The sequence below is a fragment of the Gavia stellata genome, chromosome 4 (genome assembly GCF_030936135.1).
Source record: "Gavia stellata isolate bGavSte3 chromosome 4, bGavSte3.hap2, whole genome shotgun sequence".
Classification (NCBI taxonomy): Eukaryota; Metazoa; Chordata; class Aves; order Gaviiformes; family Gaviidae; genus Gavia; species Gavia stellata.
The window spans coordinates 70,054,939-70,076,925 of record NC_082597.1 but is presented as its reverse complement, the minus strand read 5'-3'; the positions used below and the strand labels follow the sequence as shown (position 1 = coordinate 70,076,925).

Below are 21,987 nucleotides of genomic sequence, written 5' to 3'. Positions count from 1 at the left end.
AGAGTTGAATTTTAAGGATTGCGGGAGCAGGAGTGTGTTTAATAATTTCCAGAGCCCTATGATGTCTCTTTGAAATGTGCTTTTTATTTACTATTCGAGGAGCCAGGTCACTAAAGAAAAAAATTCACATAAGATCTGGACTATTTGATAATTTCAGAATTGTAGATGCGCAGATTTCTTTCTTTAAATGAGAACAAGCTTGTTTTTAAAAATCAGGTCCCTGTAGTAGGGCTGACTTCTCTTTTTATGTGAAAAGGGAGGATGGCTATGTATGAAATGCAGAAGAAACTCGGTGAATGCTTCTGCAAGCAGTAGCTGACCTCTTTAGTCTAAAGACTTGAATTGTTGTGCCATAACACAAGTTTTGGCTAAAAATTGTTGCTTGGGATATTTTCTTCCAAGTTTCAGCATAAATTCTTAAGTTGATGAACAAGTCTGCACAGTGACAGTGTATGGTAATGTGGTAGCTGAATTTAGCCTAGCACCCCTACCTGGGCTGCCTGCTGTGAGAAAGGAGAGACTGAGCCTGTGCACTGATGACATTAGAAAAGGTTTCACTTTTTCAGTGCTGTGGTATTCATGTCTAGAATAAGCCAAGTGTTTTTTTCCCCTGTAAAAGGCTTAGTGTTCTCTTTCCCTGGTTGCCAGAGGATTTGAGTGGAGATAGTTGTTTTCTAAGTATACACACACACACAAATTGTCTTTGTTTTTTTAAAGCAAAAGTTCTTTTTAATATAGACCTTTAATTGGAGGACTTCAGTGTTGTGATGAGACTGTTGAAACGATTGGTGTGGAACAGTGTTAAGAAGTATGTTCTGTATCGCCCAGCATCTGTTGCCTCAAATAACCATTGCCCAGGACTTGCCCACCCATATGATCAGACTTGGCGTTTACAAGGCTTGTGATTAGTTTCAGGCCAGTTAATGGAAGCAGTCTCACTCAATCTTTCCTAGGCCTTACCCCTAAAAGGTGCTGAGGTGATTAACTTCACTTTTAGACTGCTGGCTGGAACATACTTCCAGCTTTGACCTGATAATCTTCTCAAATCCTGTTGCCAGACCCTTCTATTAGGGGAATGAGGAGAGGAAGAAGGACCCTGGGCATAAGAGGGCTGACCTGCTAGAGGTTCTCCAGTCCAACGTGTGTGTGTAATAAATTTCCACTAAACAAGGCTTTTTTCTAAATCAGCTGTTTATATGGTCAGCCTCCTCTGCTGGTTTCTTAACCTGTCTTACCCTGTAAGTGACCTTTTTTTTTCCCCCTAGCAAAATCACTTGTTTTCCCAAGTACTTGTAAGTAGCTACCATGAAGTGACATTAGAAACAACTTCCTATCCCAGAGGTGAACCTTATTTTAATGAGCAAGTTCTTCATATGTCAAAATTAAAATGACAACCCTGCAAGAACTAAAGCCTCTTGATTGCACTAAAACTGAACCATGGGTCTTTGACTGGATTCTACAGCTATCCAGTGTTTTAAATCATATTGACATATTGCAAGCCATCCAAAATGTGGTTTTGTAAAGGCAAAGGTAGATAATTTAATTTTAAAGTAAAACATTTTTTGCTTCTTCTCTGTACATCAGTACTAGATTTCCTCACAGCCTTGTAACACTGACAGCACAGGATAAGAGAATAATCTCTGGCTTTGAACTATCTATTTAAAACCTTGTGGTTCAGTTGCCAGCTGAATAGCTATTCCCTGTGGCCCCACTGCCAGGAATTACACTCCGCCCTTAGAAAATACAGCATGGATTTATTTTTTTTTTTGCTATTAGGTGTGAATATCCTTTGTGATGTCATTAGGTACCTCTTTCACACTGCAGCTCATAAGAAACTCATGTGTTCTGTTTCAACATCTGGACCAACATGATACTCAATCATTTCTTGAAGTCCTCTTCAGTGTTACTTTTACTCTTCCAGAGCTAGTTTACTGCAAATTCAGATGTCACCAAACCTGACCAGTAAGAACTATTTTCAAGGAGAGAGGAGGCAGTTTAGTTGAACCCTTGGGCTAGGTGTTGCCTTTGTTTAGAAAGTAGAATGTGAAATGGGATTCACAGCTACAATCCCATCTACTAGAGAGTAGTTTCACGTGTTATTGTCATGGGTTAAGCTTTCTTTTGTTTAATGTTCCATGAGGCCTGGGAATAAACAATCCATTTTATTTCAAAGTAAGGAGGTAATCTGAGGAGCTTACGAGTTTCATGAATATAGGGGGGAAAGTGACTTGCTGCTTTTGGCTCTCTTGAATTTACCTTTTAGGGTGATGTGTGCTGGGACTTGAGCATCTATCCTCTCTTGTATTGCTTGGTTACGTAAAAATTAATCTGCCTGGAGGTTAAATATGTAGGTCTGTCTGCTGCGAGGGATATTATGTTAGGTTTAAAGCATCCCTCATGACTCCATCCTTGGAGATACTCAAAACCTGACTGGGTACAGTCCTGATGAACCTGTTGTAGCTGACTGCTTTGAGCAGTGGGATCAGAGTAGGCAATCTCCAGAGGTCCTTTCCAACCTTAATTATTCTGTGGTTCTGTGACTCACAATTTCTTAATTTGACCCACTCTTCAAACAAGAGTTTTAAACAGGGTAGATCGGTGCACTTCCCTAATCAACACCCAAATCAACTTCCCTAACCAAGAAGAAAAAAGGAAACAGGGATGCATTTCCCCCAGAAATGATCGTACTTCTTCTGCAGTCAAATACACTGATGTGAGGAAGGCTAATGGCATGGCAGACCTCCAGTTTAATACTGTCAGGTTCAGCTTAGTATTGATTCATGTTGTTCAGTGTAGCCTAGCTGGGACAGACTAGTTTTTCTTCTCATTCACATGTGCTGTTTTTCCATGAAGGGATTTGAACTTCTTGTGTTCAGTGGAGGAAACCAGAACAGGAGCATGCTGGAAGTTTTTCTGTGCTAAATCCTGTCTGTAGAAAAGACTGCTGAGAGAGTTGAGCTATCCTGCCTGGACACTCCAGCCAGAGTGCTTCTTTGCTTTTCTGTGAAAGGAAAGCTGATCTTGCTCGCTTCATGTGGTCATTTGTCCTTGAAGCGTGATACATCTGTGGAGATTACACCCAAAACTTGTTGGGCTGACCTGAGGTAGAATTGAAATAGCTGTGGGCAGAGGTTGGTATGTGATGTTTAGTTATTAGGTGAAAAACAAACCTTACCTTAGATAATGGATTGAGTTTGTTTGCACATGTTTTGCATCCACATCTGCCTTGCTACAAGTAGCTGTTGTAGTATTGTCAACTTCTCTCACAGGTTCCTGACACTGCTTTAAATTCTTCCAGGGAAAACAGCATTTAATAGCAAGGTACCTATCTTGTTGGCCATTTTGATTAGGTGTTACCTTGCTGTTAATTTACTTACATAAGCTGGTGTTAATGTAACATGTGGTATAACTAATAAATAGCTCTGTGCTAAAAGCGAACTGCCTTGTCCCCTGGGTAGCTATGTGGGAGTCTAATGCTTAGATAGGGACACACAGAGGCAGTAAGTGCTATGTTGAGTACATGGAGAAGTGTGTGGATACCACTAGTGTTCTCTCCAGTGTGTCTTGGGAGTTACTGAAATACCGAAATGTTGACTAACCTTAGGGTTACACCCCACAGTCTATACAGATATGAGCTCGGAGTCCCTCCATGCTATACATGGGCAGCCTGTTTTCTCCAAAGGTAGCAAGTATAATGGACATACGGGCATTTGTAAGCACTTTAACAGGTAGCAATCCAAACTACAGAAGGGACCACCTCTTGTATCCAGTGAACAATACTGTATTATGATTGCCAAGATTCTTGCTTCAGATTTCTTTACAGCTAGGTACTGTGAACTTGCTGCTGTTTTGTTCTCTGTTTCTCTAAGATACTAGCATGTCTTAATCTATGGCTGTTTACAAAAGTGCCAACAACCCTGGAATGAAGTAATAGACTTGTATAAATACTGATCTTTCTGTTAAACTTGAGATCCTATTGATCTGCTTAATGGCTGTATTACTGTCAGATCTGACGAGTTAGTTAGCCAGGAGACTAATGGAAATGGAAGTCACTATTACATAGCATATATGGAAAAGGGAAAACCGAGCTCATTCAAGATCAGGTTAGAGCAGCCCTGCGTCAATTACACCGTTGGTGCATTTTAGGTATTTTTAGGAGCAATTCAAAGACACATGAAGTAATTTTTCTTCTTTTGGGATAATGGACTCCTGGATAGTATACTATATACTCGAAGCACTAGAAGAGTACTTATCACTTAAATTCCGTGATGTAATTTGGTGAACTGATTATACCTGTATAGCTTGTAGTCATCTTACATTCCTTTATTAGCTGTGGGGACACAGATGTGGCATAAATTGCCTCAAGCATTTCTTTGCATAGCGTTTCTTTGCATAGCATATCTATGCCTTTGGGGGAAAACAACATTCAAATTTTATTGTCCAAAGTAAACAACATGCGGGAGTGTACCAGCAGGTTTTAGTATGCTGCTTCTGCACCCTGGTGCACTACCAAAAGCACAGTTTTCTTGAATTTGTATGAACTTCTTTCCCGTCTTTCCAAATAACCACTCTGTTAACAGTACTGTTTCTTTCAGCCCTACACACATAGGCAAAAAAATTCTGGACGTCTGTTGCCACCTTCAACTTTCAAGGCTGTAATTCTTTAAAATAAAGGAAGAAGCAAAATTTGATCCATCCTGGCAAGGAAATGGAGTTTCAAATAACTAGGGTCACCTCCCTCACACTTCTTCCCATCCTGCACAACGCAAGCGTCAGTAAGAGGACAGGCAGTTGCAGAAATGGCTACAATAGCGACTACTTTGACAGAAAATTAATCTTTATGCAGCTAAAGGCCTTGAAAGCTGATAATTTTGCGCAGCATTATGAACCTTCAATAAAGCTTTTTTGCTATGCATACATGTTTGCAGTCATGATTAAGATCACTTGATTCTGGCTTGGCATATTAATTGTGCATATATTGTCATATCCACGTATGTACAGTAATATCAAAGCACTAGACTAGTTTGGAGGCAAATCCTAAGATGTGGTCTGTTCCTCTTCAGTCTCAGAAAACTGTGTTATATTAATAAACTGAGTAAGTCTTTAATTGTCTTGGGCTTTTCTCGTGATAGAGTGCTTTAGAACCCCATTTTGCTAGTTTCAAATGTTGAGTTGCAGTCTATACAACCTAACACACATTGTTACTTCTGCCGCTATCAGAGGTGTTCTACCCTGTTTATTTTGTTGATAGAAATGGGTCGAGAAGTAGGGGAGACTGGAAGGGCTGATCACAAGTTCTTTGCTACTCTGACTAGCCTAACAGCCCATGGGAGGCAGAACTGTATATTCTTCCACATAAAGCTTTATCACTCTCCTGACTAGTGGCATTAATATTGCACCTCTTCTCTGGAGAGACTGCTGCATCCAAATATCATATTTGTTTCTTTCACAATTTGATCAGATGGATTTCTGATAGCCCTGGCACTCTTGTTTCATCCTACTTCTGTTGCTCTAGTCCTTTAGGTCAGTCAATTTCCCTTGTGTGGTATTTTGATTCTCTGCTAGGAAGTACAATATTCTGAAGCTTCTACTGTACCCACAAGAAGCTCACTGAGATAGGAACACAAGACACTTCTCTGCTAATGAATGCGCTGTGAAGCATTGATAGCTCTATATGGGGCATCATATACTTTATTGAATGCATCATGCTTGTGTCACATATACATGAAAAGCTACTTATAGCTGATGCTGCTCAGTTGGGAAAATGAGTGGGGCTTGGATTTGGGATGAGTACTGCGCTTCAGAGTATCTTCTTTGGGAATAGAAAGTACCAAATTGTGTTTGAAAGGGGAAGGAACTAGTTTTGGGGGGAAAGATTACTGTTCCTGTTCTTTAAGGATGAGGGGTGTGATGCTACTCCTTTGAGACTAACTTGATATTTATGTTGATATTCTGTAGAAAGAACTAGAACTTACGTGATAGATATGAAACTAAATTCAATAGCATAAAAGCAAGAATGAGACAGTCTGGTGTCCTTCAACTTGGGAATCACCAAGAAAGGAGAAATAGTGATCCGTGTGATCAATGAGTACATTGAAATGTATACTAGAACTGGGTTGTAGTTGTGGAAGAGGCCAAAGCAATCCCAGAAATGTCAGGGGAGGGGTGTACCCTGCAGTATGCACCCTGTTACGCCATACTCATGTGAGAACTCATCTGGCCAAATGCAGTGTACAGCTATAGTCCTTCACAAGATAACATACTCCCCCCAACCCCAACAATGCAGTTCTTCTCTTTGGGAGGCCTAGGAAAAGAGTGCCTATCTGAGACTAGAAGAGCTTGATTTAACCTCAGTATAATGAAGATCAAGAGGGGATGTGGCATCTGTCTATAAGCATATGTAGGAAGGGAGGGAAAGCTAATGTGTGAGTCAGTATCCTCACAGGAACAAAGAGGTATAAACTTGGCCTGGAAATTAAAAGAAAGTTATTGATCATAAAAACAACTGGATTCAGGAAGAAACTTCTGAGGTGATAACAGGGATGGGACAAAAAGAGTTACTAATCTCAGTTGCCACAGCATGATATGGCTCAGGAAATTGCCCATTTCTGTCAGCCTCAGATTGTCCTCTCTGCCTTTTGGTCTCCCAAATGAGCGTTCCCCAGTTATCCCCTATAGTTACAGAACATAATTCAGTAGTTACCGTAGAAGGTGCATGCCTAGTTGGTGGTGTCAGCCACGGAACGGAAATAAGCCACATCGCTTTCAGAATGACTGGAAAAACAGGGATGTTACAGAAATGAAAGGTTAAAAGCAAACATTGCTTTTTCCTTGTGGCCACTCTAAGTATTTGAAGATCCAAATGTCAAAGAGTTTTCTCATCTACCCCATGGAATAGGAAATGTTTCATTACAGTTAGCCAGGTCTCTTGGGTCCATGGAGAAAAGGCTACTTGTGATAATTTCTGGGGTGTATGTATGGGGAAGGACGGGGGAGTGGAGAGAGTAGGCATATAGATTCCACTGGTGGCCTCCAGTGTAATGAGGAACAAATTATTTACATTTCTTAGTCTCCAAATTAGAGAAAAACAAGCCGCCTTAATTGCAGCATATGCTTCTGTTGGCATAAACTAATGGTAAATACATGAATACTAAGTTGTTTAATACCAGTGAGCAACTGGAGGGAGGGTGGCTTCCAGATGTTGAAGGCCCCAGGTTGTTCTCTCTGGAGAGGAACTTACAGTTAACGCTGTGGTCTGCTGCGCAGAGCACCATATAGATTTCCAGGAAAGCGGCTACTGTCGTGCTGAGTTTCTGCCACCAGTGTTGGTCATCCCTGGTTTACAGAGCTGTGCTGTGCTACCAGTCCATGCTGGCTGACTGAGCCTGAAAGCAGCAGTTGAATGAAGTTGAAGGAAGTATTTCTTAATTCCAGTCTTTTTCTTGTTAAAGGGAACTTGTCAGTCTGATTCTGAAGTTCAGAAGAAATTTTGCTTCTTCTTCTTGTCAGTTCTGATTCTGCTTGCCTTCAGATAAGCTAGCAGCAGCCTGTTGGTATTATCACTGAGAAAGTCACAAGTTACCTTTTGTCTCTCTTGCCCCTTCTTCTTTCTGCATTAAAAGCATTTTCAAAAAGGATCGGTTTGGCTAGTGCTCCAATACTGAATGGAGGGTGGTGTTACGAAATAAGGGATTATGGAAATTACTCAGTTTGAGCCCGAGGTCCAGAACTGAATTATCTGCCAGTGGAAGTCCTGGAATGCCCTACAAGACAAATTCCAGCGTGCAAGCAGCACAGTGGCAAAGCACTGCATCAGGGCTGTCGAACCACGCTGGACATTTCATGTCATTTCACAATGCAGTAGTTCTCTGTGACCACTGAGGGTTTTAACAGTGGGCTATTAAAGAGGTGCGTGTGATGTATTGCACAAAAAGTGATTGTAGGCCCTTTGATGGGGGCTCTCAGACCTGCATTAAGTGAAGGGGATGCTTGTGCCCTCTCATAGAGCAACCTGCCCTGCTAGATAGCTAAGGATATTTGCCTCAGACCCCCAGATATCCTTGCAGAGGAATGGCCTTTATCTGAAGGCGCGTGGAATTAAAAAGACTAGACAGGAAAGTCCTTGAGGATGAAAGGCAAAGAGAGAAGCTTTATGTGTGCTTGCTACTAGGAACAAATTCTGCTGAATGGCATCCTTACACTTAGATTGGATTAAATCTCTGACTAATTTGTACCAAGTCTTTTCATGTCCCCACCAGTGCAGCTGTATTTGAGGAGACTGGTAATGTCTGCCTCTGGAAGTGATGACTGCCATCTTATTTCAGAAGCTGCTTGCCAAAGCCTCAGGGAGAGGAGAGTAAATCACAAAACCGCCTCCACCTCTTTCCTCTGTAACTGATTTCCTAACAGATTTTCATTTGCTCGAGGCATTGAGCTTGGCATGGTCTTTGCTGAGAAAGGCATCTCCTGTGCATTCGGCAGCTGGAGGGGAATCGCTATCTGGCCAGTTGAAACTGTTTCAGCATTTACTGAGAGTCAAATGACCAGCCAAGTAGGGAACATACTGCCTGGTTACTATTTTTAAGCTGTGTAACAGTAGGTGCAAATGATCTTATGTCCAGAGTTGAAACTTCGATATTACAAGTTTTGTATTTGCCATACTATACCTATAATCTGGATTACCTTTCAAGGTTTTGGTATATTTTGTAGCATGAGAACTTCTTTATCCTCCCTGTTTGTCATAGTTTAGCCAAAATGTTAAACTGGTTATTTGCTTCCAATATATTCCTGTCTCCTGGTAAAAGCTTTCCTTGTACCTATGAGGAAAATGAATGATGGGAAGCATTAGACACACAGGATTGTGTAACAGAGATGAATTTTCATTAAGCTGCTAGATTTGATCAGTTGTCGTTTGACAGTCTCACAGTGAAGTTTGTTAGTTGCTAAGGGTTGGATTTTGCTTTGCTTTTTAAAATTATTATTGTTACTAAAGATCACGGAGCGTACCATAGTGCAAAGGGTGGGTATTCTTATCTTTAGAAGAGGAAAGATTTACATGAGTAAATTTATCAAGGGTTAATACTAAATTAAGTTTAAGATACTGCTAAATTAAGAACTCCAAGATGTAAGTACAGTAATAGAGTGCTTTGAGGAAAGACTAGGATAGATATTTTTTTCCCCTCTGAGAACCATGTCTACAGGAATTCAGCCTGGGACAGGTCATAGAAAAGGTTTGTGGGATCTGGGGAATAGACCTCAATTAAATTATCTAATTTATGAAATAGAAGTTATAGGATTATTGTGTGTGTGTGTTTTTTCTTCCTGTCATCTAATGAATTGGGATTTGGCATTGAGCATTGAACACGTTCAGTATCTTTTCTGTTATTTAGAAGCCCTATGTCTTAAGAGTCTAAACAAATAAGTTCTACCATGAAAATGAGATGTAGCTCTATACTGAATCTGCCAGTCATTACAAAAAAAGAAAATTCAAAACATGATGGAAACAGTCTCTTTCTGGTTCCCTTCAAATCCTGCTTTGTGTCCTGATCAAACTCTGTTCAGTCAGTAGTGCTCTTGCTGAGGTGTGTAATTCACTGCCTTTGCAAAATGAAATGAAATTGCTTAATTCTATATTATGGTCTAATCTAGTGACTAATGTGAGAGGACAATACAGGCCTGCGGTGGCCTGCGGAGCGTCAAGAAACAGCCTGCTGCATCTACCCTAGATCAGGTTCCTTGCCATTGCCATGTCTGGTTTTAAGTATTTCAAGAGACTACACAGCACATTTTCATGCACAACTTCCAAGGAGAGAGGAAGGCTAGGTGTAGTGATTTGAGCTACATGAGTAAGGTATATTCATCAGCGGTTATAAACACACAGTGGGATTGTCTTTGGCAGCAGTGAAGCTTGAGGGTGTTGGCCTGTTGGTGGAGCTTGGGTCTGTTGGCCATGTGTGGGTTGGGGGCAGTGGCGGATTGGGGCATATGATAGCTGGGATATAGCGTGCTGGATATACTTGTCACTGTTAAGTGACAAGTGTAGGTATGTGGCAGGTGGTGAATAAGGTGCTGGTTCTTGTCTGCAGATGAGTCCTCAAGATGCTGTTCCTGGTTGGACCTTTCTGGTTAAGGGAAAGGAGGTGGCAGTTCTGGAGGGCTGGATTTAAGGTCCAATTTCTTAGGGTTTTTTTTGAGCTCTGTGTGTATGTTTTTACCTGGCAATTATAAAGGCTGAGGTTGCACCCGCGGGTTGTAGCATGGTCCCAGCCCTTCCTGGACTTTTCCTAGAATAAAGCTTGGGGTTTGTTTTGTTTTTAAAGTTCAACAGCCTCTAAATGAAGTGGTTTGTGGGTTGGAGAAATCCTTATGGCTTTTTTATTCAAAGGTCTGTTTACTTAGGTTTCTTGGCTCCCAAAAGAGTCTTGCAAGATCTGCATTAGGAAAAAAAATCCAAAATTTTTAAGTCCCCCTGCTTTCCATGTTCAGTCTTCCTCCACAGAAACAGGATATACGTCCATTAAATAATCTGTTTGAACTGCTCTGGGCAGTGTACTCAATTTGTGATGCCTTAGCTAGTTGAGTGTGTGTTGGAGGGTGGAATTATGAATCTTTTAATCCTGTTTTCTAACTCCCTTCTCCACCTCTTTCTTCGAGAAAGTGCCTGCTTCTTTTCCACACCCATAACAGCTGAGAGTTGGAAGCAGCACAAATAAAACTTGCTTTCCTATGTATATTTTTAATGTCTGTAACTGGAATATTTGTTCTTTGTTTTGTGAGAGTCTGGTATTTACCAAACCACGGAGGAGTGAGCCTTGGAGTTAAAAGTCCGGGCAGCCATCTGCCTTGATTAGAATAAATGCTGGCACAAATGACTAGGCTTTGAGTTTCCTTCTGAGGTGTTAAGATGTTTCTCTCAATGACCCAAATGAAGGTGGCTTTGGTAAGTTCAGCCTAGTTTGGACCCCGTGATTCTACGTGACTAGTAATCTTTGACGTGTGTAAGGCAGAATTAGGTAATAAAACGGAGTAAGTGGAGACAAGTGCATATAACAGAAGGCAAGCACGTACTACATTAGATGCTAGACCTTTTAACTTTTCAGATCTCGTGAACCGTTTTACATGCTCTTTAAAGAACGGTAATTTTTTTTTTCCTTTGTCACTTGCAGATCATATGGTTGTATCTGTCTCTTTGTTGATTATCTTTTGATTATCTTTCTTGCTTTAACTGTTGTGATCGTTGCAGTCTGTGTTTTGCTGCCAGGTTCTGACAGATGTAAGTGAAGGCTTCTATAAATTTTTAGAAGTGTATTCATGTGAGTTTCATTCGAGAATTTCTTTTGAGATTTTTTTTTTTTTAATATAATTATAGGCTCTATTTGTTTTCTCACTGTGTTGTGGAATGGCTTGGGGTGATCAGAGTGCTGGCAGAACCTGAATGCTTCAGAGGACTTGGCTCACTGGGCTGCAGAGGTCGTTATAGTGTGTTTGTAGCCTCTAGTCTTCGTTCTGCTCAAAATTTCCAATTGGGTCAGAACAATGCTCTTGTTCTGTAAGGTTCAGTAAAGCTTTTCTGAAAACCTCATTTTCTTGTGGCATAGCATGTTGCCTCAAACAGATGAATCAATCCATGTCCTATATGATGTCAAAAGCTGGTATGTCTTGCTGTGGTAAGGCGACTGATTGGTTTTATCCTCGTTTGGAGTCATAGAAATAAAGTTTTGTGGAAGTGTCATTCCAGTCATTTCTTAAAGGCCTTTTTTTTTGGCATGGGAGCTTTCTTCAGGTTATTTGATAGTGTTTGAAGAACTCTGGCGAAGTCCAGATCGTAAAACTGGGTAGGAACTAACTTTAGGATGGGTTTCTGTGTTGAAATGTAACATCAGAAACAGCTTCAAAGCTCTTCAAATGAGGGAATGAGAGTCAACCTTCTCGCCCTGGTAAGTGGTGGAGGGAGAAGCCTCCATGTACTTCAGCCTGGTAGTGAAGTCACCTTCACATAGTGTGAACTGATTGTACACTTACCTTAGAAGTGGAATATGTGTTGCTCATCAGAAAATGCCCACGGTCTGACTGCCTACAGGTGTGGGGTGTATGGTCTTTATGGGAAATGCTTGTAGACTGAGGGCTCCCTATATTGAAACAGGAGGATTTGTGTTTTGAGGATTCGTGTTTTCTCAGGAGGATTTGTGGGAGATGCATGGATTTCACCACTCAGATAACAAATGGAGCCTTGCTGTCGTATGTCATTGGGTTTTGGGAGGCCTGTAAAGGGAAGTGTTGCTCCTATGACTTGCTAAGTTAATGGCCATGGTCCAGAAAGTTTGTCATGAGAGTTTGGATTCTAGTGGGTGCTAGTACTTTTTACCACTGGAATAAAAGCACATTTACTTCTTTGAGAAATAAATTTTCTTTTGCTGTGCATGTAGAGTACCGTGTGGTTTTTTTATAGCATGGTCACAGTTCCAAGATGTAAAGAATGTCCCCAGCTTCCCCAACACCCAGATGGTGAGTTGGTGCTAGGTGAGAAGGGATCACTGTATTGGTTACTGGTCTCCCAGTGTGAAGATTTGTGCTATGAAGGATCTCCCTAGGATATGGCTGTGTCAGGCATTTAAGCTAGTAGTTCTTCTTAAAGCTTGTCTTACAATATGACAGCTATCCAGATGGCCTACTATTCCCTTGTCGTCTTATAGGCAGGCAGCTACCTCTTCCACAGTACAATTTCTTTTTTTATCTTCCAAAGAAGAGAGATGATCTATTTCGTGGCCTCTTTCTTTATGTTGGTGTTCATTCAGGACAGGGACTCTGCTGTGATCAGAGAGTCGTGTATGACAGAGCAGCAGAATAGTATGTTTGTTGAATACATATAGATAAAAGGTTTTATTTTGTAGCTCTAATGTTTTCAGTACTCATGTTGTGGCACTTAAGAAATGGTTAGTAATGAAAAACGTACACATTTTTATTCAGTACCTTGAGATGAATCTGGGAACCAAAATATTATCTGTAACTACTTCTGTATTTGTATGTTTCCATGTTCTTGGATATAATTTGCATTTCTTTTCAAATTATTACTTTTGAATGTCAGAATTCTGTGAACGGTTTGTATATGTGCTTTGATCTTCTCCTTAAGAATGGGTTCCTGTATTTGCAACCAAGTTCATATTTGATCTCTCTTTCTGCCACTTTTGTCCTAGCTTGGGAGAGGGGTAGACAGGAAGGAGGTGGAGACCAAAAAGACTCACTCCCGTATGGTGGGCAGAAGCCCGCCAAATCAGGTTTGATAAGTGTATTAAAACACAAACATCTTTTTGCCAGCATATTTGCCTGAGTATTGAATTTTATGAACAGGACCAGATCTAAATACCATCTTAAAACATACTGTGGACAGTGCTGACGTTCCTTTTTTCCATCTGGTGTAAAAGGGAAGCTGCAAACAATGGCAACCACGCCTTTGTCCTCCTGCTTTCCCATTCCTTGTCTGCATAATATGGAGCTAAAATAATTGCCAGTTCTGGCTTTAGCTTTTCTTATAAAAATTGTCCTCTTTTTGCCATCTGTTCCACAGTCTTACCGCTGCCCTAAACCTGCACTTTTTGATACCCGTTATCACTTGGAAAGTCATGAACATACTGTAGCAAAGTCCATGTCTTTATTTTTAGTTAAAAGTGAAATAAATCAAATCCTGGAAATGAAAACAGAGCTTTTTCATTTGTTGGAATAAAGCCTTTTTTTAGAGTGGTTTCCTAAAGAAGGTAGGTTTATGGGATTGAGCCATTTGTCAATCTGCTTTTCAGTTCATCCTTAATAACTTTTCATCCAGGTTTGATGGGGAATAGAATTCTCAAAGGTAATTGATTTCCTACAAGAAAACCGGAGGCTGGGTGGAGGAGAGAGACAAAAATAGGTGTCCCTACTCTTTCCAGCATAAGCTTAACAATAATCTGTGCTTAGGCTTTTGCTAGCCAAGTTGCAAGTGTGTACTGGCTGCCTAGGTACTGCAGTAATCTCAGAGTTTCCAGAGCATGTTACTGAGTCTCACTTAGGCAGAAGCTGAGGGGCCATGAAAGGGAGGCAAGGGCATAGGGAACGTTGCTGGGGAAGTGGAAATTTAGGGAAAGGATGAAATCTATGGAAATTGGGGCTGTTGGAGCTATCAGGAGTTTTATAATTGATGGACCAACTTGCTTTCAGATCCCACACGGTACTGCAGTTTGTTGATCTCTGATTTCTCAGAGGGTCTGTCAAGGGTGCATCTGTGGTGTTTGCCTGGCTGTGAAATAACCAAAATATAAGAAAATATTTGCATTGTGCTCAGAGAAAGCCAGCACTCTGAAGTGGAGCCGGGCAATTACTTTGGCAAATGTTTTATTTACTCAAAATGCTGTTTTAAGCTAGACAGAGCAAGCTGTGAATTTAGATGGAGTTAAATCAATAGTTTCCTCCAGAAGAAAATGGAGAAGAATGCTGGAAAATACATTCTCGTAATATTTTATTTTTCCAAGCTCAAGTCATTAGTTGAATGAGCACTTCTAACAAAATCGGGATGTAAAATGTAGGGAGGGTGACTCCTATAATGGGGGTGTATTGGCATGGAACATAGGAGCCCTGCAGTTGCAACACTTTCTGCAGGAACTTGAACTTGTACAACCAAATTAATTGTGTGTGTCATTTGCAAAATCTCTTCCTATCTGCATTTTACAGAAGTAGGGCACTGGACTTACTTTCTCGTATATGCATCTGGTAAAATACTCATATTCCTGCATCTGTGGTGACTGTGGGAAGGACCCACCACCTGGAATTATTCATTGCCTGTGCCTGTTTTTCATTGGTTTCTTTTGTCCTGGGCAAGCACTGGAGATCCTGAGCGTACTTGCAGTCATGAGTCAGTGACAACCTCATGCTATTATTGTAAATAGCAACACGAACACTGTTCTTGCATGCATTTTTTCACGGGCTTTGTCTTTCTCTCCCGACACTCCAGCCAAGGAATTTACAGAGCTTCTGAGTCAGCAATCCGCTGCTTCGAGACAAAACATGCAGGATACTGCAGACTTGCAGAATAGCCAACAAGGCATACAAATACCCTGGAAACCTGGCAAATAATTCTTGCCTGCCCTTGCTTTGCCTCCTGTAATTTCCATGATCTCTGACACGTTGCTTGCGGGTTCCAAGGGCTTTGGATGTTTACATCAAGAATGCAGAGTTCTGGGGAGTGACTAACTGCAGTGATTGAAGCCTCCGCATTCAACCTGTGGGCATAACTGGCTTCATATCCTGCATGAAATGGGATGTCGGCAGAGCTGCTATGCTAACATGCTGTTTGGGTTGCGCTGTGTAAAATGACCTGCTTTTGCAAGTTTGTTTCCTGGCTTGGCAAACCTTGAACACAAAGCAGTAAGTTCCTAGAATGAAAGTAGGTTGGATTTTAACTTTGGAGTCTCTCCGAGCAGTGCAGAACCAGTGCCGCTTTACTCCTGTGATGAAAGAGTACAATAGAAGCAAGAGTAAGAAATGAAACCTGTGTTGTCCTTATATCTGGATATATCAGTAATGGACTGTGGACTAACAGACTTAAATTGCCACTCCACTGAATTTAGATCATGTAACTTCTATTGCTTTTTCTTGGGAAGCATCAGTCACCTGAAGTGCTGGTGTAAAGTGAGTGTTTGTGTGGCAGAGTCGGGTGCAAGGGGTGGGGGAAACATAACACAAAATAGCATTCAACTTGCAACATTGTGCTGATTAATGAGGCATATGGCTTTAGACTGTAGGTGTTTTGCTGTATCTGTATTACACAGATGCACTGAAATTACTCCTTCAGTGTAAGAGGTGATTTGTTGGAGCTCTTTATAACATTATTCTTGAGAACAGAAGAGGAGAAACAGGCTTAAAGCACAGTGTCTTAGACCTCTGCAGTAGTGCAGTGGTTACCCTGAGGTGCAAGCCTGGAGCACGTTTCCAGCTTCACAACAGTGAAGTTAAGATTAAAAATAAGGAAAACAGTTAGTTCCATCCTGCTTAATGAGCAGTACTGATATGGACATGGCATCACTATCAGCCAGTTAGAAAATCAGCTTCATGTGTACAGAGTCCTCTAAGGCAGTTGTCCTAATAAAGTCAGAATCACACTCTCCGGTATAACCCATTGTTGTATTGTGGCTTCTGTAGGAAATTTTGTTTTTATTATTAATAACAAGCAGTTTGCGGTTGTATGTAAAGGTTTCCAGGTCTCTTTTGCTGTTTCTAAACGTAAGCAATAAATACCACGTTAGGGTGAAATGCAGGAGTGCCCAAATAAACTGCTGCAGAGCTGTCATATGGCAGGGGAAGAGACATGAGCTGTAATGTTTGACTTGGCTTCCTGTCTGCTGGAAGCAGGAAAAGAGCTGGTGAGAATGTAAAAGGTTTTATCCAAGTCCACATATTTCCTTTTTTACCTTAATATCCTTTATAAAAAAAACAAAAGGACAAAAAGAACCTCCAAAATTCTTTTACTTCCATAGTAAATGGAATCCCACATATGTTCCCATGCTGCCCTCCTATTGAAGACAGAACTATTCTTTCTTAGAGAGCAGAGTAATATGTATGTACTTAGTGTTATGTATAAAAGGAAGAAAGAGATTTATTACATATAAAAGAAAGAGAGAGAGTGAGAGAAAATATCTATTCTTTAAACAAAATCTGCTATTTGTGATCCAAACAAGCAATTCTGTAGGTCTGTAGGCTGCTTCTGAGGGACCCCAGAAAAGCAACTAAGAGTAGCAGACCTCCTGTTAGCATATTTAATCTGCTGAGGAGCCCAGCTACCACCTAAAATTTTATAGGGACCTGCATATCAAAAGAAGTTGAAAACCACAGAATAGAGGAACTACTGTGAGAATCTCATGAGGATCATGCATCAGCTACATTTCACTCTTATGCCGCTTGCTTACTGACAGGAATATATGCATAGACTCTAGGTAAGGCAAATGTTTATACTGCTTGATGCAATACAGACAGGCATTTTTTTCAGTCCTGCTTTTCTTAAGCATTTGATTGCTATTAGCAGGTTTAACTTCTTTCTAGGATTGCAGTAGCCATCACTGGGTTTGTTATCTCACTGTACAAAAGCAGTGTTTGCAAGGACTCTGACAGAGATATCAGCTTGTGTTATGCCATCCTCTTTCCTCTTCTCTATTTTTCATGAGCAAAGACGCGTGTCCTTTTAGAATGAAGGAACCAAAACTTATTTTACTGGTGGAATACCAACTCCTAAAGTACTTTGTGGTTAGTAGTGTTTTTAAGACCAGCACGTAACCATTGCTGTGGTGTTACCACAGTGATCTAGTTATCACAGTGACTGCTACATTAGTAAGTCTACCTTTTGTTTTAAAAGCTCTGCCTACTTCCAAACATCATATAACATCTGCCAGTTTACTTGTAACTTCTCTGCTGTTCATGTGAAATGAGTTCTGATAAAACTTCCCAGGGACTGGCTCAGGTAAAGTATTTTGTGATTTAACAGAGGCGAGATGTCCCACTGTCTGCAGTGAGGATCAGTGAGCTTTGGAAGGCTCCCCTTCAGTCAGGTTGGGCAGGACTCCTCGGGGTATTGATGAGTTGACTTATTTAGGGTCAATGCTTTATTAGTTACTGAGAATCTGGGCTCTCAGTTCAGCAGCCTTAGACAAAATTTGGGGGGCGGGGGGGGGGGGGGGGTGGTGCGGAAAAAAAAAGAGCAAACTCAGTTTCATTTTCTTCTTTTTATTTTATAGGTTAATAATGCTTGTAAGCCAGAGGTGAAAGTGGCTCAGCAGAGCAACATCGGGAAATCTGGCAGACTGGAAGAGAACAGCTGCCCCCCAGGGCAGCTGAGAAGTGTGAAGCATGGAGGAAAGTAAGAATGAGAAGGTGAACCAGGCTCATGTTCTCTTTGACAGATTTGTCCAGGCTTCAACCTGCAAGGGGACTCTCAAGGCTTTCCAAGAGCTCTGTGACTACCTAGAACTAAAGCCAAAGGACTATCGTTCTTTCTATCACAAACTCAAGTCCAAGCTAAATTACTGGAAAGCCAAAGCCTTGTGGGCCAAATTGGATAAAAGAGGCAGCCATAAGGACTATAAGAAGGGGAAAGCATGCGCCAACACAAAGGTAAGAGATTTATTCACGGTGGTCAAGACGACTATTACTGTGTCTTGCCGTGACTATTATTGATGTAGAAAGATGTTTGCCTGGTGTCAGTATAAGCCCAGGGAAGATTTAGGAATGTTCTCACACGTATTATTTATTTATAATACAGTCACAATTCGTTAACATTTGACTCTCAATCAAAAATTGTGTTTGCTACTACCAAATTCAACTGCCCACCTGAATAGGGGAAACTAAATGGAAATCCTTGGGAATGACCAGAATATTTGTAATTTATTCAGGAGAAGCAGCCTGCAAGTTGCTATGTTTTACATTTTTGTGACATCAGTACTACAGATGGGTTAGAACATCTTAATTGGTAAACCTTTAATCTTGGTAGGCTTTTTTTTTCTTTTTACGTTTTTTACTAGACAGTAACAGGGACATGAAATTTGCTGTTGCAGTCTAGATAAAATTATGTATGTTTGGAAATTTCCAATTTTAATTTGAAAATTCTCATGAGTCTCTCAAGAAAAGTGAACTTTCGTGCCAATTTGGCAAAATATTCTATTTACCATTATTTAGAAAGTAATCACTGGTATTCCAGGTTCAGAGAAAAAAAAATGCGGTGGAAACTCATACCAATTCCTTTTAAAAGGTTGGTATGTGCGGTATTTACTGCAGGAATTCCTGCTTTTACACACACACACCCCTTTTTTTTTTAACGTGAATTACTGTGAGCTGGTATTTATGTGCTGCACCCTTGTCAGACTGTACAGTATGAGCTTATTTGTTTTGTTGTTACTGAAAGCAGTTCTTTATATCGTTCATCAAAATGTGGATGGAATAGGTTATTTTTGCAAATAATCATACATTCTTCCTTTTTTAAAAAAACAAGGAAGATAGTGCAGAATATGGTAAAATTAGAACAGGATTCTGTCCTCCTTCACTGAGGACAATAGATGCTGCTTCTTCTCTTGAATATTCACTTTTTGGGAGAAGGAAATATCTTAATAGGAGGAATTAATGACTAATTCCTCAGAAGAGAACTGAGGGGGGAATATATCCTGTTCAGGGTATGTCAGTCATTTCAGATCTGTGGACTGAAGTTTAATTCCCAACTAGATGTTAGAAAGTTATGTTAGTTTCTTGATTGTTTATTCTGTTTCACTTTCCAATGGCCATTTTCTTATGGATGGTGGCATTTATAATTAATCACTACAATAACACTTGGGAAAATTACTAATGGACCAAGGTCCGCTTGTCCTAGGTCTTGTAAAGATAATGCTTTCCTCAAAAAGTTTACAATTGGTACATCAGGTTATAGATAGTAGGTGCATATAGATGAACTTGGAAAACAATAGAACAATTAGGCAGTGTTGGTCATCACAGTGGGCACTAGCTTCAACACTCCAGAAGTCCAACCACTGTTAAGGTTTATATTTTTCAGGCAGCGTAAGAAAGGAAGGACTTACAGGAAGATAAATGTAGTGATTTTGGTGTGTATTTAGGAATAAACCTTCCAAGCACTATGGACTTCGTGGGGAAAAATTCAAAATTGTTTTTCTGAAAACTTGACTGCACTTTGCATTCATTGAATTCAGGAATTGGTCTAATTTTGAATGAAACATGATGGGTAGAACTGAAATAGGGTGTTGAAGGCTGTGGAACGAAGACAGGTGGCTTATGTTTCAATGAGAAAGAGATTGAACAAGGTGTGGAAGAATGTAGAGGTATTTTAACTTACTTGAAGTAATAGTCTAAAAGAGTGATTTTGCATCTGGCCTCTGAATATATCTTAGTGGGCCAGACTGTACTTGTTAACACTGAAGAAAGGGTTGCATCAGTAATAGAGATGCAACATGAAGGAAGAGGTCTAATGGAAGAATAAGTATATGACTTTGATAGTGCTTGATTATGAGGACATACAAAAAAAAATAGGTACGAGTGGAGGTTGACATCCAGCTATGAAAGACATTCAGAAAATAGATTCATAGAATCATTTAGGTTGGAAAAGATCTTTAAGATCGTCAAGTCCAACCATAAACCTAACCCTGCTATGTCCACCACTAAACCATGTCCCTAAGCACCTCATCCACACGTCTTTTAAAAACCTCCAGGGATGGTGACTCCACCGCCTCCCTGGGCAGCCTGTTCCAATGTCTGAGAACCCTTTCAGTGAAGAAATTTTTCCTAATATTGAATCTAAACCTCCCCTGGCGCAACTTGAGGCCGTTTCCTCTTGTCCTGTCACTTGCTACTTGGGAGAAGAGGCCAACACCCACCTCTCTGCAACCCCCTTTCAGGTAATTGCAGAGAGCGATAAGGTCTCCCCTCAGCCTCCTCTTCTCCAGGCTAAACAACCCCAGCTCTCTCAACATCTCCTCATAAGACTTGTGCTCCAGACCCCTCACCAGCTTCGTCGCCCTTCTCTGGTCATGCTCCAGCACCTCAATGTCCTTCTTGTAGTGAGGCGCCCAAAACTGAACACAGTATTCGAGATTGTGACGCTTATCTAAAAGGGAAGTGGTGAGGTGAGTTTAGAAGAACATTAGAGCTCCATTTTATCATGTTGGGCTTGAACCGATGACTAGGCAGCCATGAGGAGATATTAGAAAGGTAGAGATTTTAGCTTGGACAGAAAGTTCTGTGAATCTACAGCACTGACAAGCTGATTGAACCAGTGCCTGTGAATGAGGTGATGCAAAGGCAAATTGTAGAGGAAGATGATAAAGAGATGGTGGGCGAAGCCCTGTAGGAAGTTGGCGGTGAGAGGAGTGGGAGAAATGAGGGAAGTCCTTCAGATAGTGCTCTGAAAGAACAGCTGGAGACATAGAGGAGTACTGAGTCTTAAAAGAAATCAGAAAAGGACACACTTTGAAGAAACACATATAGCCAACTGTCTATAAAACATCTCTTCAAGTGCAGTTGAAAAGTGGGTAAAAGGGGTAACGCATACTGGGAGTGATGTTTGACTGAAGAGTTTGCTAGAGATTTTCTATAGTCCAAAAGCTTAGCCTATTTCATGCACCAAAGCCAAGCTAGAGAGAGTGTAGGATGGAATTGGAGAAATGGGATCAAGAGAGTGATTGTAGAAGTGGCATGCGATGATCTTGGAGATGAGCTGGTGGCGAGGTAAGTAGAGAGATGCATGGGGTCGTGCGTGACTCTCCCTCATTTAATGATGACAGATAAACCTCAGAACTTGCTGGTGTTGGTGTGAAGGACCAGAGGGGTCGGAGGAGGGAATGACTGCAGTGGACGTGTCAGTGATCACACTGAACTGGTCTCTCCTAGAGGAAAGGGAAGGCTTATTCCGTAGCTGCTCTCCTGTGTGAGTGACAAGGAGAAGAGAAAGAGTAAAGGAAAAGAGGAAGGGGGAGTGAAGGCAAGCCAGAGAATAATTTGCCAGTGTTTCTAAGAAGCTGTTGGTGAGATGCTGTATAGAAACACAAGTAAAAAGGGTGAATGATGAATAAATTAAAGGTGGCACCCCCTCTGCCCCAACCCAGAAACATATAGGACTGTGGATTTGGGATTCACGTTTTTTTGGGTAGTGAAATTAGTAGCTGAGAGAAAGTGAAATTTAGTTAAATTTTTTTCATTAGTATGTCTTAATATATACCTGTGATGATAAATTATTTTTGTATGGCTTTACATATAAAATATGTTGAAATTTTTAATGTAAAGAAATTATAAATATATGTATTCTTTTTATATTTTCCATATGTTTCTTGTTAATTACTTTCTTCCTATCCTAATAGTATCTGCCATTAAGTGCTTATATGTAATTCCTAAGAGCTAATCATAACTATTCAACATGGAGGCCTTTTGAGAACTGAATCATATCTGATTTGATGTTTCCTATCTCACTTAGTTTTA

At 40.7% G+C, this 21,987-nt stretch overlaps 1 protein-coding gene across 1 annotated transcript in view; it reads left to right on the top strand.

Moving 5' to 3' along the window:
* MICAL3 (microtubule associated monooxygenase, calponin and LIM domain containing 3) overlaps positions 1-21,987 on the top strand; it is a 136,521-nt gene that overhangs the window by 7,312 nt on the left and 107,222 nt on the right. Inside the window, exon 2 of the mRNA XM_059816307.1 lies at positions 17,754-18,129. Coding sequence (XP_059672290.1) covers positions 17,866-18,129 — 264 coding nt within the window. The 5' untranslated portion in view covers positions 17,754-17,865. The remainder of the gene's footprint in view (positions 1-17,753; positions 18,130-21,987) is intronic.